The following is a 19,024-nucleotide window of genomic DNA, read 5'->3' as shown; positions in this document are numbered from 1 at the left end:
CATATGAAAAAAGACTGAAATCTTTAATCACATATATCTTTTTATTTTGTTTCAGATTTTATTTGAAATACTACAGAAGGTAACCGAAAGACTTACAGAGATTTTATATTTGATGAAATAAAACAGTTTACCTTCAGCAATACGGTTGGTGCAGTTTGTATGGTTAAATTAAGTGATATTTTTATTTTGGCTAAAGTTTCCTTAATCCTACCGTTCAAACAGTTTTTAAAATGAAACTTTTTTACTGTAAACACAAACAAAATTGACAATCAGATATTTGAATTCCGTATATTTTTTTTATTTTGCCTTGAATTGATTAAAAAATATTTTCCAAAGCCTTGTCCTCAACAATTTATCCGACGGTCAAAGGGCAGATAACTCAGCGATGTATTCTCATGTATACAAAACTTACACATATTCAATATAATTGAATCTAAACAACAAATGTTTAGTTTTTTGTTTCAAATGTTCAAATAATTTATATAAAATTTTCATTTGCTTAAAATAATGTACTTTTATTAAGGGAGGCGAAAGATAAGTCATAAGTCGAAAATAAGCATTGCAAACAACAACTAGATTATAACAACAACATGAAATCTGGAATAATCTAGATTAGCACCAAGAATCGAAATCAATAAATGCAAATTCATTAGGAGAGCACAGTCCTATATAATTTTGCTATTAAAAAGTAACTAATCTTTTATTTTAAAAAAGTAAACACTCTGGAGACAATATTTTATCAACTTATAGCTTTTGTGAATAACCAGGGCATGCAGCCTATATATAAACATCTCAAGGATCATATGAGGTCTATATGATTAAACTAGGACAAGGTCTTCGTTCTATTTCGATGTTTTTCCACGAACTTCTCTAACATTTCCGAAAATCGTGAATTCTATGTCACGTTGACATCTGTCTGTTAAATTGATTGAAGTTTTCTGTCTCCTCCCTGTTGTACATACGTTCGCGGAAAGTTTAATTCCGTTCTCCGAAAATTAAACCCAAAACATGCTTCTTGCCAATTTTTAAGTGCAATTGCAATTAAATCTCAAATATGATTATATAGTTAGTTGATGAGAAAATAATATACAAGAGTAATAAAAATACATTCACTATGAAATAAGTATTTATATCTATTTATATCTGCCCCCGACCAAATACCATACGAGCTAAATGAACCTTATATATACTATCACAATATATAAAGTTAAATTTAGATCAGTATATGGCCGTGTATTATATCTGTCTTCAATTTAACAATGTGAAGATTGTAACCAATGGATGAAAATGGATGCTAATAAAACTTTTCGCAAAAGTGTGAACGAACTATCAGAATATGCATATGGCTATAATAACGAGACAGAACGGCGTTGTTCCAAATGTGCAAACCAGCAAAAAATTAACATTATCATATTCTGTATTTTGTTTGTAGTAATAAGTGTAAACGCTGTCTTAGCTGTGAATCAAATAACAGATGCACATAGACTACAAACGTTACAGAATACAATTGACATACTGAACAGCCAGGTTAAAGAGATCAGACTGAGGCAAGATGAGGTTGATGTCGAGGATGGAGATAATCAGGTCGGGTATATATTTAATTTTACTTTAGGATTTATAATGTTTCTAACGTTAGAGGCTTTTTTTACAGATTTTCAGTAACCGAGTAAATAGTGATAGCACGCATTAATTTAAACTTTCGTTTTCTTAGCAGGAGAAACATCTGGTCTCCCATTTTTTGAAAATCCTAGGTCTCAAAAAGTTCTATGTTACAAGATTTGAAAATCGGTATACTACAATCGGATTTATTTTTATCTGCATTATTTCATATAAAAAAATATACCAACGAATTGTCAAAGTCACGAAACAATTTTCTTAAATGGTACAAGGGAATTACATAATTGTTTCAAAACAATAACATCTTTCAAACACATACAACACAAGCTGTTAAGTAAAAAAGGAAAAATTGTATTAGGTTATTATAAAATTCACCCATTAAATGCAGTCTAATTGTAACTTTTGGTTAATATGGACATGTTTTATGTGATGAATTGGTTTTGTGTTCAGCTATTCATTTGCTATTTTTCAAATTAAATTTAAAATCAAACCCGTCACCTCATGTATCGACAAAGCATATTTCTGGTTATATTTTGTCATTTTTTTCCGAAATCCTGTTTCTTGCTTAAAATTAAAACGCGACGTTTGAAAAAGTACACAGATAGATCTCAAATTGATACACAAGAACACAGATAAAATCAGAAAAAAAACAAGATTAAAACAAATTGAAAAACTAGAAGTGAAAAATTGAGTAGATACAAAACATTAAAAATCAACAATTTTGAATATTACAACATAAATACATATGTTATATATTACATAAATAATTTGTCAACGATTTAGATGCTAAACAGTTGCGTAGACTGCAAATAAATCAGTCAAACTGTTCATTTTTTCTAACAATAGATTGGTTCGCTTTTTTTGCAAACCGCATTAAGACTTTCTGTCTGTATCACATATTATATGCCGTTTCAATATGAGTCATTGATAATATCCATTGTCTTTTAATTCCATAAAAACTCAGTTGTGTATAAGAAAGCACATCATGAGCACATGTCATTTGGTAAAAGACAAAGTCAAACTAACCCGATTTCTTTCTTCATTCTTATTAATCAGGACCTAGATGGAGCCACCAGAAAAGTAGAGGAGAAGCTGGCATTTTATTTGGTTTCGCGATATTGTAAAGATAATGACAATTCAAAGGTTCAGTACCATTTTGACTGCATTTCTCCTTGAAATGTAGTATACTACTGATAACGTGTATTATGCTGTATATTTTGATACAACTTAAAATCTTATTTTTAGAGAATACCAATTCTGTAGTCACGTTTTGGGCATGAGCACCTGCGATTACTTCCAGTTTAAACGTGTTTCGTGTTGTTGGTCTTTAGTTTAATGAATATCTGTCCTGCGCACCTGATATTACTTCGTTTTTGCTGGTTCATGTTGCACAGTCTTTCGTTATCATTTGTACCTTTTGTGAACATCTTTGTCCTGAACACCTGCTTTCAACCACAGTGTTAGCTGGTTTTGTGATGCCTAGACTAAATTATCTATGCAGCTTTTGTGAACCTCTTTGTACTTTTCACCTGCGATTACTCACAGTTTAAGCGGGTTCGTGTAGCTTATCTATTGAGCATTTTTTAACCTCTTTGTCTTTTTGGTGTTTTCAATTATGGTCATTGTGTTATCGGTTTCCCTTTGCGTTAAAAGAGGGACGAAAGATACCAGAGGGACAGTCAAACTAATAAATCGAAAATAAACTGACAACGCCATGGCTAAAAATGTAAACGACAAACAGACAAACAATAGTATAAATGACACAACATATAAAACTAAAGAATAAGTAACAAGAACCTCACCAAAATAAAGGCAACAGTAGTATACCGCTGTTCAAAAATCGTAAATATATTGACAAAAAACAAAATCGGGGAAACAAACTAAAACTGAGGGAATTAAAAGCATTAAATATAAGAGGAGAACAACGACACAACATTTAAATGTAACACACATAGCAACAGACTAAGACAAAATCCGACGAGAATAACCAATTTAACATCAAAACCAAATACATGAATTTGGGATAGAAAAGTACCGTGACACGTCTTATAGTAATGTGAATTCACACTCAAATATAGGAGAAAACAAACGACACAACGGAAACACAACGTAAAAATGTTACACACACAGAAACGAACTATGATATAACAATGGCCATTTTCCTGACTTGGTACAGGACATGTTTAAAGGAAAAAAAATGGTGGGTTGAACCTGGTTTTGTGGAAACTGGGGGTAATCTAAGGAGCTCCGGAAGAGTAAGCAGAGTCTGCTCCACATGTGGCACCCGTCGTGTTGCTCATGTTAACAAATCTGGTAAATAGTCTATTTTGGTATTCACATTCATGAGAGGGAAGTTATAGGTTTTAAATGTCTCTTTTCATTATCTCCATCTTTTTAGACGCATCTAGAAATCCAAAATATATTTCGATTGAGGACACTACTTTACTACAAAAATACGATTTCAATTTTTTTACGATGTTTCTCAATTTATAGCTACAAGTATACTATTAATTACATCAGTGGTTCCAAATGGTACAGTTGATATCATTTGTAGATTTGGCTGACCATTATTGAATATGTGTGCACATCATATCGTGTATATGTTTCACTGATTGTAACTTTTGACTGACCATTATTGAATATGTGTGCACATCATATCGTGTATATGTTTCACTGATTGTAACTTTTGACCTGGTTTTATTTGCAATAGCTTATAAAAGTATCCACTACAAATTGAATTCATGGCATCACGGCACTTATGAACCGTTTAAAAGTTGTATATGGATTTCAGATGGCAAGAGGACGTTGATATTATGAAAGCAAAAAGAGGAACATGCTAGGTGTCATTTTTTACATATACAATTTTTCAATGAAATTGGCCAATGTTTAGGTGTCTCAAAAACATCTCCTTTTTTCGTATAAAAGACAGTGCTCCTTATAATTGACCCATATTGAAACTGCATACAATATGTGATGCAGCCGAAAAATAAGAATGCGGTTTTCAAAGGTTATGATCACATTTAAGGAAAGAAAAATTAGTATGGTATCCAAAAACGTGCAAAGAGATTAATTTAAATTTACTCTTTAAAACCTTCTTTCAGAACTGAGTTCATAAGAACTTACTTGTCAGCAGCAACCGCTCATCAAGGAAATTACAATAAGGTGGCGACGAATGGTTTTAAAAACAGATACAGTACACATTCAACTAATATATTTTATTCTTGTTATTAACTGTCTACAACATAGATTGTATTGTTGTTTTGTTTAGTAAATCCAAACTCTGTATTAATTTTGAAGATCACGTCTTACTTTTTAAAATCTTCAATGAAGAATTTAACTCACCCAAAAATTATAATTATTTGTGCTTACAAAATGTAAACGTTTTAGAATGATCTGTTTAAATTAAATATAAAACAATAATTTAATTTTTGATGTAACGCGTCTTCTGATTGGCTGACGTTATTTTGTTATGAGCCCATAGACATAATTTAGTCATGTGACGGTGACGTCATCAACGTTTTTTCATATTTTTCTACGGTTTAAAATGGAATTTAGAATTAAATTATAAGAAATGACTGCAATATTTTTTCTGTCTATTCGAAATAACATAAAAAATTTGATGCACACTGTTAAATTATCCGCTACGCGCGTTATTCAGTGTGCACAAATTTTTTTTATGTTATTTCTTCATAGACAGAAAAAAATATTACAGTCATTCCTTAAATACCTCTGTTGGTGGACTGTTAGTCCCCAGTGATCAGGCCATCAGTCAGATCCTCTTGTTTCAGCAGAAACGGACACATAGTGTTACCTAAATTTGCCGTTACAAAACTTACAAAATTATTCTAATTAAGCGATATCTCTTTTACGCATTCATAGCCTGACTTTTTCTATACGTTATGGTCATTTAGATGTTTATGCTCTTCGGATATTTTAAATTTTTTTCATTACAAAATTCAGATTTTTCACATATTTTGCCCTCAGGCATCATATTGTCAAAATGCGTAACTTGTGCAGACAAATTGGTACCGTTTATTTTTGTTTGATTCTGTTTGATTTGCATTTAAAAACTTAAAAGCTTATTCCTTTTTTAATAGCATCATTCGATTATTAACAGTAGTATTAAAATCATTATTATCTATATGTTTATTAGTATTTGCAATAATTAATTGATTAGTAAATTTTTATAAATAATCATCTTGACATAACCTTTCTTGGTTATATTCCTTTTTATTTATACAACAATCTTCAGTAAAACATAACAGTTTGGAATCGACTGAAACAGATGATTCCATTCCTGATTAAAATAATGAAAAAGTTTTTTTTTAAAGTTTATTTGAATATCATAAATATTTAGCTTTTGGATTTTTTTTTATAATTTAACCTTTGGAAAAATTATGCCATTAAAATATTTAACACTAAACCTCTCATTCAACAGAATTTATATTTCAAAAAAAAATTATATAATTACTAAGGTCATATTTCCGAGACTTCCGGAAAATATATAATACATGTCAACAGCCTAAGACAATTTGTGCTTCATCATTTCTTTCTAATTATATTTTATAAAATAAGTGCTAAATAATTGACGTCATTTATACATACAAATTGATCAGGTAATAAAAAAAATACTACCTTTTAAATTGTTTCATATTATTCCAAACACATGCAAATATGTGAGTTAAACAAATTTTAGCTGAAACCCAAATTATTAATGTTAATACGTCATTAGCATGACAACTTGGATATTTTATAACATTGTAAAAATAGAAAAAAAATCATTCTGAAAAAAGATACTAAAGGTACTAGGATTCTAATTAGTGACGCAAACTTATAGGCAAATAACAGTGTACTTCATTGTCAAATCAGAACACAATTAAATCATTTAAGATTATAATAAAGTTTGCAATAAAATGTCTCTATTATATGTTTTTTTAATATAATATTTGTTGTAAATGAAGTCTAACATATATCTATTTCAAGATCAATTTTTCAAATTTACAAACAGATTTTTTTCTTTAGTCTGATATAATGCAATAAATTTTGTCATAGTATACACCTATTAGTTTTCCTTCTTAAAACAAAACTGTTTCTGGTAACATAGCCTTATCATTTATTTTAAATAGACATAAATTCAAATATTTTATGAAATATACACAGCTCGAGTAAAACATATCCTAATTAATATTTGATCAAATATGAAGCTCACATACACGTATTTTCTGGTATATTTTATGCAAGAAACTTATTTCTTTTTTAATATTGATAAAGAAGAAATGAATTCAACTGTTTTAAATTCAATTATAACAACACATCATAGATGTTTCTACAAGGTTTTCTTTATTTTGTTTTAAATTGACAAAGTTATTTTTTTTCTAATTTTTAGGTTGACATTTTAGACACATTTCCCTTTCAAATAAATCCGTTTGCTGGATATCAAAGTAGAGAAAAAAGAAACACAAACTCCAAACCTTGTAAGGATGATCCAAACTGCAAGAAAAGGACACGGAGGCAGCAGGGTCGACGGAAGAAAAAGAAGAAGGTATGTACTACATCACTAATAAACCAACAGCAGGTCGTTGTCTATCATATTCGACTGAAAGATCCAATATTTTCTATATTTTTGTCAACAAAAAATCATATAAATTTGAAATTACGTTATGCTGAAAATCCTACATTAAATATGCTTACCCCTACGATATATACGTAAATGATATTACAATTAAATATACAATTTAACTTCCTCATTTCGTTTCAGATACTAAGAAATGTACTGAGATTACATTGAAAAATTCGACGAAAACATCCTTCTTTGATAAACATTCTCATTTTATGAAAATTATTATTTCAATGATATCAATTGATATCCTAATGGTTCAAATGGTAGATATTTTAAAATATACTTTCAATTTATCCTTTTGCAAGAAAAGCATTTAGATTACAAAAAAATAATTTATATATTTTCTGTTTATTCAACTTATTATATAATATTTATCTAAGGTCCAAGGATTATAATTTAATAAGCCAGACTATCGTTTCGGCTACATAAGACTCATCAGTGATGTTCAGATTAAAATCGTTAGAAATCCAAAACAAGTAAAAAATTGAAGGGCATTGCGGACCCAAATTCCAAAAAGGTGTGATTTTAAAACTTTATAAAAATTTATTTATTAGGTGATTGTGAAAAAATAAGACTTAAACTTGATCTTAAGACGAAAATCGTATTCTAACTTTCTGCAACCCTTTTTGTCCAATTTTTGTGTATATTCTTGATAAATTGAAGCCAGCCTGACACGATACGTTTTGAATAAGGAAAGGGCATTTATCAGGTTTACATCTTTATGCATTACACAGCTTTAATCAATCGGATTATCAAATATAGTTGGAAATAAGTAAAATAAGAAAATACTATACTCCGAGGAAAACCCAAAACGGAAAGTTCCTACTTGAATGGCAAAATCAAAAGCTCAAACACATCAAACGAATGGATAATAACTGTGCTATTCCTAACTTAGTACAGGCATTTTCACCTCTCACTTAGAACCTATTGTTATACCAAAAGCCAGTTACATCGGATTTATTTATTTTCAACAATACTTTACATAGGTTTTTATATATATATTCTACAGCAAGTCTATTCAATTAACCAACAAAAAAGTGTTAATAAGTATTGTGTGTTCATAAATACCAAAAACGATGAATATCCTTTAATGTTTTAAAATTCTAATACCACTTCAAAATTATTACGTATAAACAATCTACTAAATACAAAATCCTTCAGATAACAAGGCATACATAACATGAGAAACATTTGCACAAGGGCATCAAAAAGTAGCTTTTTCATACATAATAAGCCAAAAATAGACTGCTGTTGAGAGTCTGTCAGTGTAGTTGCTTCAAGATATTTTATATATGTAGATAAAATATTCGCTAAAGATATACACCTGAATTGCTCGTTGCAGGAGTTCAAACACACACCCCAACTATTGTAGTCTTTACTGGTGTAATTATATTACATTGTTCCCATACATCTGAATCGTTTCATGAGCTTAAACAGCGACGCCACCCATTTAAAATATCACAGGGGAGATGAACTAACATCAACCCCATATTATTTTTGTACATGCTATGATATAACACTTACACAGCAAGTTCCAAACATCTACTGAGGGGATTTTAGATCAACCCCACACAATTTGATCATTAACAGTTATATGCTGTTATATAAAAAATATATCGCAACCATAACATGGTATGAAATAACACAAACCAAACAAAATCCCAATCATTAGAAATTTTCATCAAATTAAACGATAAACAAATGAAACAATTTAAACAATATTCACAACGAGCTCATCCGATATCATGACTGACTTCACGGACCAAATAGATGAATTAAAAGAACTACTAGAATTATGCTTTTGTTTGTATCTTTTGTTTTAATTTGGTAAATTATTTCGAAAACTACAACTAAGGCTAGTTCATTATCAAAGTTTAAATCATACCATCATAATCTGTATCACTCATTAAACTTGTTTCAGTATACATGTGTATATTTCCGATGCAAAGAATCAATATTGATACAAAAATATCACAAATGTTCATTTATTGTTTTTTTTTTTTGTTTTTTTTTTGTAAATCTTATTTTGGATTTCTTTTTACTTAGTTTTCCTTGTTTTCGTATTTTTGATCTGGTATATTTCTGGTTTAATTATGTAAAACTGATATAGAAAAGCAACACATCTTAATAAAGTGCAAATATAATAGTTAGTGGGTAGTTAGTATTAGATAATAGAGGGACGAAAGATACCAGAGGGAGAGTCAACGACAAACAGACAAATAATAGTACAACAGACACAATATATAAAAACGAAAGACCCCACAAATAACTTGGTTCATCTCATGTGTTCCGGAAGGCTATTTCGATGCTGCTCCACATGTGGCATCCGTCGTGTTGCTCATTTTGTCCATTCGTTTTGATGTGTTTTGTCACTTGATTTTGCCATGTTATTATAGACTTTCCGATCATCTCTTTTTTCGCAAAGTTTTTTTTTCAACCGACCCTCATAGTCAATTTCTAGATAGAAGATATGACACAGAATTAACTATATCTGTTGTATCCGTTATTTCTAGTTTGATGGGTTAGATGCGTTGAACATAGTCATCAAATTTTGAATTATTTAGTCAGAGAACAAGTAAAGATAAAGGATATCGCTAACTTATTATATTTCTTTCTAACAAGTTCCTGTATAAAGACAATAACAATCAAAACCAAGGAGTAAACAAGGACTCATAAAACCAAAGGACATTTACATCAACAGTTATAAATAATAAATAAGAAACAACACGAACTCCACTAAAAACCGGGAGTGAAAGCAGGTGCTCCGGAAGGGTAAGCATTTCCTGCACCGTATACAGTACCCTTCGTGTTATTTCTTTGTTTCAGTTCGGTAATAATGGAAGGTTATAATGACTGAGGAAGATAAAGTCAGCTTCGAAATAACAAAGAAACAGGTCGACAAGAAGGGCACAATTGGTACCCATTAGAATGCCGACAGTGTTGAAAAACACGTCCTCCAAACGTAACAAATATGTTGTCAATCATGAAATAAAGCATCTTGATGATGTTGGTTTCAGAGAATTTCTTTTATAAATCAGAGTTATTATTCACAAAGAAGGATGTGTCCCCCCAGACAAGTTACTTGTATTTACGTTTGCCATTCTTTTTTATGAAACAAAGCAATACTAACTCTTTCAATTTAGTGTCTTCAAAATAATTTCATTTCGTTATGTCAAAATCAAATATTTTTATAGACTTGATACATATAATTCTACAGCCAAATATAACAAACGAAATCTCTGACCTACAATTCACACTAAAATATGATTCGAAAGCTAGCCAATAATTATAGTATTTCACAATAACCATATAAAATAAAGAAAATTATAAAAAAAAACAAACGACATGTTTGCGTTTCTTGAAAGTACTTAACTGTGTTGTACTAACTAGTCGTAAATTAAACATTTGCAACATTAGATAAATTAAGTTTTAATAGTGCTGATACCAGTTGAATTAAGTGGTATAGCAATCATAAAACAATAGTTTATTTTTAAATGAACTGAACTTCTCATTCTTCATTTTTGTTATTATCCATCTTTTGTATTGTTTTTTTATGTTACAGATTTTAACTATATGTTTAGCCAACGGTATATTTTCAAAAGTACAAAAACTTATAAAATTAATGAAAAGTGTGAAAAACTCGTCACAAATGTTAAAGATAAACAACCTCGATTTATTTGTAAATATCAAACCGCCCATTAGACTTATTACAAACAAGCTTAAGTTCAGTCTTTCTTATAGCTATTGAAATTTAATTTAAACTTTCGTTGATAATTTGGTCACAAAAACTGGGTTAAATATATATTTTGTTTACCTTTGTCAATTGTGTTCTCTCTAATTATGGTTCATGTATTAACCTTCACCTAGCTCTTGGAGACCTTATTAAATGCAATATTTATATTCAGTTTTAACAGAAACTAGACCAAAACGTTTCAAACACAGAAGTGCAGTAAAAACGTCAAACAAAAATCATAAGAATAATAAACTCATCCAAGATATCAAAATTATAATCTCTTACGCTAAAAGTAAAATAACAAAAAATACCAATCTCCTAGAAAAATTTAAAACAGAAAGTCCATCATAACATTGCAAAATCCTATGCTCAAACACATTAAAATAATGGATAACAGCTGTCATAGTCCAGTTTTGTTGCATGCATTTCCTTATGCTAAAAATACGTTTTTTCCTCAATTATAGGGGACCTGTCACTCAGGAATATCATATCAAAACTTTTACATTATGTATTCGTTTTGAAGGACCATTTGTTATGATAATAAATGAATTGTGAATACGAATATTAATAGTGATATCGCCCTAAAAACATTAATGTTACTATGTATATTAATTCCATCGATACTTTAAATTAAACCCTTTCTTTTTTAAACACCGTCGGCAAACCTTTTGTACTGAGAAGTCTACAAACATTAAAGACTTAGATACTCTCTGTAGATCTGACCTTGATTTTATAAATATTTATAGACGGTTTTAATGGAACTGTATAAGGAATATTGAACTTGTGTATTTGAATTAATGTGTACAAATAAAACTAGATTGTACCCTTTTGAAGGATTGGATAATGATTATCCAATCACATTAGCTTCCTTGTTGAGGTCAAAGGTTATACCAAAATTTGATAATTCATATCATAATTTGAAAATAGATCAATAATATACCCGGTGCGTTTACGGGTAGTTTGTTTTGACATGCCATGTTAACTTATCATGATAGGTATTAAGTAGAACATAAATGAGTTGGCACAATTTGATATGGATATTCTATTTGAACCGTAAATTTTGACAATAATCGAAATGTCTATGTCATGAAGTTTACAAACTAACAAACACCCAATTTTCTAAAGGTCAGCATTTTCAGGTAATCAGATGGAAAATTTTGAAGGGTAGAAGAACGTCTCATTTTCATAATATAATCATATCGAATATAAATATTTAACTCAATCTATTTATGTTTAGCTAACTATAAAACTAGGTTCAATCCACCATTTTCTCATAAGAAAATGCCTGTACCAAGTCAAAAAGATGACAGTTGTTGTCTATTCGTTTGATGTGTTTGAGCTTTGATTTTGCCATTTGATAAGGGACTTTCCGTTTTGACTTTTTTTCGGAGTTCAGTATTTTTTGTGATTTTCTTTTTTCCATACTTGTATTTATTAAGTAATTGGGAGTGTAGATAGGAAGAAGTATGTTGTTGTCCTCACGGGGAACAACATAATGATGTTTAAACTTTTGGTCTCAACATTAAGTTTTTTAACAACATTAAAAGTTCCAAATTGTTTTGCACTGTTATTGCCTTTTCTATATGTTTCTCTTATAGGACCATAGGATTGTGTTTTATTGCCCCTTTGTTTACTATTTTTGTCTTCCTAAGACAATGATATTATAAGATTACTTTAAAATGTATACCCAATGATATACTATCTTTTTAAAGAATAACTCTGATTCAAGATTACTTTAAAATATATACCCATTGATATACTATCTATGTTGAAAAACCAATTAATTAGCCATTATATATATATATATAGTGATTTTCATTACATTAAAACTAATGTTCTTCCCTATTTTGTACTTAAACAGATAACCCGTTATATTGATATTGAATGACAAAACAACGGTTTCACTAACAAAAACATAACTGTTGTTTAGAATCTATCAGAATCCTGTTTAATCCTCAACAGTATAATTCAACTTCTCTTTCCAATTCAGATCTATTTTAAATAGTTTTCAAAATTCAACTTTTTATAACGTTGAATCTGTTTTTACAAATTTACTTAGAACTAAATAATTTCGAAAAAAATAATAATATGATATTTTGAATATACTTACAAGTACCTCTACTCTGAGATGGTGTTCATGATCTAAACTTATTAACCGAAATAACAGGCTACTTATATGTATAAATATTTATAAATCAGACTTCATAAAAACTATATATACATCACAAAAATTCCAGAAACCTATATTTAGAATTATTATGCATATATTACCGTTACTATGAAAGGGAAGCAATATAGATTCAGGGTAGATAATAGTTGACGCGGCCATGAACGTTCAATGTCCCGTTGATTATTATAGCTTTGTTTTTCTTTTCCTTTTAATTATTCTTAATCACATAACAGACACATGTTTATATTGCTGCTTATATAAACATAACAAAGTCAATTGAAAATGCATATTTTTAAAACCTTTCCTAACGAAAAAAGTTGATTTAAGCGCTATCCGTGAGGCTTTACTATGAAATTGTATATTCACCGTTTTCATTTGCATTCTTTAAAAATAAGCACGATACCTCAAAATCTTTATGTATTGATATACTTGTCAAATGAAATCCATCGCATAAAAGCATTTTGAAAAATGACAATGCCAACGTTTGTAAAACGTATAGAATTTAAAATAACTTGAATATACTAAGATGGATTTATTTTTGACGAGTTCCATATTTTACTGTTCAACCTTTGTCACACTTGACAGCTAATTCCACAAAAGTAAGCAATATTTTTAGTTTTTATTATAAATATTTGATTTTTGATATCAGTCTAGTCGGTAATACATTTATCTAATATAGTAATTTTGTACATAATGTGGCCGTTAGTTTTCTCGTGTGAATAGTTTTACATTTGTAATTTCGAGGCCTTTTATAGCTGACTTTGCAGTATGGGCTTGCTCATTGTTGAAGGCCCTACGGTAAACTATAGTTACTTATATTTGTGTCATTTGGGCCGTTGCGGAGAGTTGTCTCATTGGCAATCATACCACATCTTCTTTTTTTATATTATGCTCAAATTACAGATATCTTGTAGGAACGATATATACACATAGAAGGCACTGGTGGCGAAGCTTACCCAAAGGGTAAATGTAATAAATTATATTCTGTGTTTATCATTTAATCACACTTTGGGTAACGTTTGTCATCAGATCTTCTCTGTGTACAAACGAGATTTAGTTTAGTTCATTAAATTATATCATCATGAAGAAGATAACAGTAGTATGTCGCTGTTCACAACCTTTTCCTGGTGCTTATGGTATAATTCATATAAAAGCATATGAAATCATGTATGTAGAATAATTTATTTTCATTGTAGGATTCTTTTGTACACATAGAAGGATATGGTGGCCAACATTCCCCTGAGGGTAATCATAATATCCATTTTCCATGCTTCTCCTTTTAACTATTTGCTTTGCAGAATGAGATTTAAAGCAGGCTTGCCATACAACTAGCAAGTTAGAATGAAATACAATGCGCTGTTAATCCCTGTATTAATAAGGAAATGTTCACTTGTTACATGTTATCTCTAAATAACGAAAAGAGTTGTTTTTGTTAATCAAAGCCACGTATTAGGTGCATCAAGTTTAAGTACGATACATTTAGGTAATGGAGTCACATAAAGTATATTTGTTAATGAGTTTCGGTCGCACAGAGTTTTGTAGCTTTCCATATTCTTTTCAACAATCAATACGAACCATTTGAAATCAAACATCAAATAGATAATATTTCTATAAAGAGAAAAAATATAAAATACGGATGAAACTGCATGACAAAGAATATTAGTAGGAACATTATAAGAATTTTGAGTCAAACGCCTAAATATCTAGTTATCTTTCTTTTTCAACTTATCATGCTAATCATGTATTACTTAGTGCCTAAAACTTAAACATTTCGATATCTATCTGATTTCTGGTGGGTGTTTTTTTTACAAGAAAATGAATTGGAAGCAATTTTCAATTTAAAAACTTAATGCATAGCTTTTATCTGGTTATGATAAAAAAAAAAAAAAAAAAAAAAAAGTATATCTTTACCGAAAACGAACCTGAAGTAATTTTAATACTTTGGTAAAAAGAAAATGGACAAAATTAATTCATATGAAAACAATGTATTCGATTTTAATCTAACTTGCTGGTTACATTTGTACTTTTCAATTCGCACATAGGGAACACGCTTATGGCGCATTCTGTCAGGAGTCATCAATAACATGTAATATATTAATAGAAGATTATCTGCGCTTGAAACAAAACTAAAAGATTTTAAAAAGCTAACTTTACACGTTTTGCTTACAAAAGTAATTTTGTAATTGTTGAATTCTGCGATTATTTTTTTGTTGTTTCAAGCGTCGATTTATTTTAATTAGAGACGTACATGAAGACATGATAAATAGTTGCCATTTTGTTGTAGTCACCTACATTAGTGGCAGTTCAATATGAAGGCCGAAGAGGTGAACAATACACTCTACCGCATGGTAATTGTCGTTATATTATATTGTTCTTGTTCTGTAACAAACTCACAGGTTTAGGTCCAGTAATTGTCGTTATATTATATTGTTCTTGTTCTGTAACAAACTCGCAGGTTTAGGTCCAGTAATTGTCGTTATATTATATTGTGCTGTAATAAACTCACAAGTCTTAGGTCAAGTCAGAAATTACCGCTTCGTGTAAATAAGAGACAATATTCAAATCACACCAAGTGAGAGAAAAATACGAGGGAACCGGATGGACCTTTAATGAATAAGATCAACATGATAGGCGTTTTCTGATATTCCTGTATCACCGCCATGTAAACTAAGACTCAGTCACGATAGGTAATAGGACACAATCAGTAAATTTACAGACAAAACAACTAATCTTATATCTCAAGATCGCAGATTGCAAAAAAAAAACCTCTTTCATGAAATGAGACACAAGTACTGATCACTGTCTATAACTTCCATAGACTTCCATAGAACATTTTTTATGACAGAAAAAAATACTAGAACAAGCTCAAATATGTATGAATAAAACATATCTAGCTAGGTTCAAGTTATTGTAGTAAACTCATAATGTATCTGTGCGTACCAAACATTTTTGTAAACCTTTGAAATTGAGTTAAAAAGAATATTCTAATGCATGTGTTCTGACTTTCCTTTGGCATGTCATAATCGGGACTTAAAATTTAGGTCTTTGAGTATATTAAACCCTGTTAGGTCAACATTTTCTCTCATTATGAAATTTGTTTTATTTTCATAAAATTTTAAAAATATATATTTATTGAGTGTTAAAAGAGTGTATTTTTTTTTAAATGTAAGAATTAATGTTTCATCATATTAAAAGCCATTTGAGATAAAGCATGATCGTTATGAAAATATAGGATAGTTGTCTTTTTCGGAATCATATTTAACATACTCGAACAAAGAAGAGCGGCCTAGTATAAGTAACAAACGTGTCTCGTGTTTGAATAAAGAATATAGTTGATGGAAGTGTGCATTTATTTTGTATAGAATGATGTGTATAGGTCAAGATGCTTTTACTTTATAACCGTATAAATGCAATTCCGTTTAATTTTGCTTCAGGATGTTGGCGTTTGTAAATGAAATATATATTTTTTTCCTATAAATACATCAATACTCTATTTCTCTACATTTAAATAATAACAGTTAGCATATTTCTAGTAGAACAATTAATTTGTGTATGACAAAAATAATAAACAATTATTTAATTCATCTTTCCTCCTGCATTCATAATTATTTTTAAAATCCAATAACAAAATAGCTATTAAAATAAGGAAGATCAGATTATTTTTTTTAAATTTGTTCCCCTATTTTGCACACTGCTTTGTTCGGCTTTCGTCTATTTTCATGATTATTAGGTTGTTTGTTTTTATTTTGCACACGTTGAATAATTGCACTTCATTATTAACCGTTTACAATGTTTTCAGATAATTTTGCAGGAGTATTTCACAAATGGCAATTAGCTAACTGGATAAAATGGGAAAGAAAAAGCGGTAAAAAAAGTCTTTTTACTAAAAGAGGTGGATTTGTCTTGAATCTTCAGACGGGAGAACTCACTATTGAAAACAAGGGACTATATTTTTTGTATTCGCAGGTTAGCCCTTATGCAAAACAATTATATTAACATTGAGAGAATGAAATGCAAAACTTTGAACTAGAATCAGTACTCAGAAATAGTTTGCACACCTATAAATGCGAAATAAACATAAAAAAAATTGTTCTCCTGATATCATCCAAAGTAGCGTATGAAAAAATATATTAATTGTATTTTTATCAGGAGCTCCTGATTGATTTATAGAGCTAACTGTTTGTTCTAAGTTTCTCTAGTATTAACAAATCTAAGTAATCATTACCTGGAAGGGTACTTATATCCGAGATAACGTGCAGTGTAACAGCAACAATGTCGCCTAAAAACGTTGTATACAAAATTCACAACCAAAAACAAAATATAGAATGCATACCACACAAAACATTAATTTTAATGCACACTATGTAAGCGGTATTCGAAACTAAATATTGAATGGATGTAAAATAGATTTCGAAATTTAAATGTATATAAACATTTGTATCATGCATTTTCTGTGAAAAATAATTTGCAATTAAAAATTGTCACAAAATACCAAAGAGATTCCAAGACATTCTAAAAACAACACCACGGAATTCATTCGATAATATATGTATTGTATTTAAAACAATAAACAAATATAATCATTCATTTCATTTTCAATTTAGATAACCCTAATGGGACATGGAAATCAGTCGTACAGCATTGAAAAGAACAAAAAAGAGAAAATAGCGAGTTGTTATTTCTTTAGAGACACATCAAATACTGACGACCACAATTATCTTAAAAGATACACTTCCTGTTCTACTATGGGACTATTTCAGTTTGATAAAAGGGATACCATACGATTGCGTCATGATCAGAGGGAAGGAGTAATGGCTTACTTTGAACCCAATGCGTCCTTCTTTGGACTTATCAAACTTAAGTAAGCAATACATAGTACACAATCGTTCCTAATTAACGAACGGATACAAAAGAAGGAATTGTTTTGCATTAGAGCTTTGATAAATAGCAAAATGTACTAAGTCATGATTATGAGATGATTCTGAGTCGTTTAAGTTTGTTCTACACTGAATATCAAGTTTCAAATAACTGATCTTATACTAACCTAATTACAAATTAACGTTTACAATGTATGTGCACTATGCTCGACGATAATCTAGAACAGTTGCAAATACGTAAAAGCTTTAGACCTTTCTTTTTTGTAACATCTTATATGTTTTGAGTGCATATGTATGTCAATTGATACAGAAACGACTTGTTACTGACTTTTGGTATTCAAAACCCAAACTCAAATCGATTTGTCTGAATATTATCCTGCAATGCTTTGTTGATGTTGTGACAAATGGACGGTTAAGTGTTTCACATTATTCTCATCTTATTATTTCCTTATTGTTGTTGTGAGCAATGCAATGTTTGAATATGGTGTATATATTGGTATTTGTAAAATATGTAAATATGTACAATAACCTTGTTTAATGTAGATTGTAATAAAACTCTTATAAATATGCAAATGCAAAAATAAATAAATGCAATGTAGTATTATGTTTTATTTTTATATTTTCTAACAAATTTTTACATTACATGTAACATTTGAAAATATATCACGATTTTGTAAAAGGCTGTATTATTTGGATGTTTTTATTTGGTTCTAGAGGAATATTAAATGTCTAGCAAATATTCTGTTAATTATATTTATAAACTATTTCTGAGTAAGAAAAAGAATATTTTCTACTATTGAAAATCAACCTTGCTTTGTACTTTACTGATACAATTTGTCGGTTTGTTTTTGCATTAAGGTTACGCTCACAGTATCAGGTTTGAAAATGTGTTTATATTTATCAAATAAGACAATGCATAGACTATGAATATGTACTTGAAAAACTTAATACAACCAGTTAACGCCCGTTTCCTAGAATTTGATAGACAATTAAGTACAAGTCTGTTT

General features: G+C 29.6%; 1 protein-coding gene and 1 long non-coding RNA gene across 11 annotated transcripts; one reads left to right on the top strand and one right to left on the bottom strand.

Annotated features, from left to right (window-relative positions):
- Positions 1-191: 191 nt before the first annotated feature.
- LOC139514732 (uncharacterized) lies at positions 192-18,615 on the top strand. 9 transcript variants are annotated; one of them, XM_071304366.1, is made up of 5 exons: positions 192-1,584; positions 7,004-7,159; positions 15,425-15,488; positions 16,940-17,106; positions 17,745-18,615. In XM_071304366.1, the coding sequence occupies exons 1-5, from the start codon at positions 1,282-1,284 to the stop codon at positions 18,003-18,005; spliced, it is 951 nt and encodes a 316-aa protein (XP_071160467.1). In that variant the 5' UTR covers positions 192-1,281; the 3' UTR covers positions 18,006-18,615. The 9 variants fall into 9 exon arrangements, with proteins under 9 accessions (XP_071160467.1, XP_071160469.1, XP_071160472.1 ...); XM_071304368.1 differs by having other exon boundaries at positions 193-1,584; positions 16,952-17,106; XM_071304371.1 differs by lacking the exon at positions 15,425-15,488 and adding an exon at positions 14,055-14,103 and having other exon boundaries at positions 194-1,584; positions 16,952-17,106.
- LOC139514740 (uncharacterized) lies at positions 7,087-13,180 on the bottom strand. 2 transcript variants are annotated; one of them, XR_011662683.1, is made up of 3 exons: positions 13,081-13,180; positions 8,762-8,834; positions 7,087-7,213 (listed from the first exon to the last, which is right to left on the bottom strand). It is a non-coding gene; the product is annotated as an uncharacterized lncRNA (long non-coding RNA). The 2 variants fall into 2 exon arrangements; XR_011662682.1 differs by lacking the exon at positions 8,762-8,834.
- Positions 18,616-19,024: the final 409 nt, after the last annotated feature.

Source organism: Mytilus edulis, chromosome 3 (genome assembly GCF_963676685.1).
Source record: "Mytilus edulis chromosome 3, xbMytEdul2.2, whole genome shotgun sequence".
In the NCBI taxonomy this organism is placed as follows: Eukaryota; Metazoa; Mollusca; class Bivalvia; order Mytilida; family Mytilidae; genus Mytilus; species Mytilus edulis.
The sequence above is the reverse complement of the archived record's forward strand: the minus strand, read 5'-3'. Positions and strand labels throughout refer to the sequence as shown.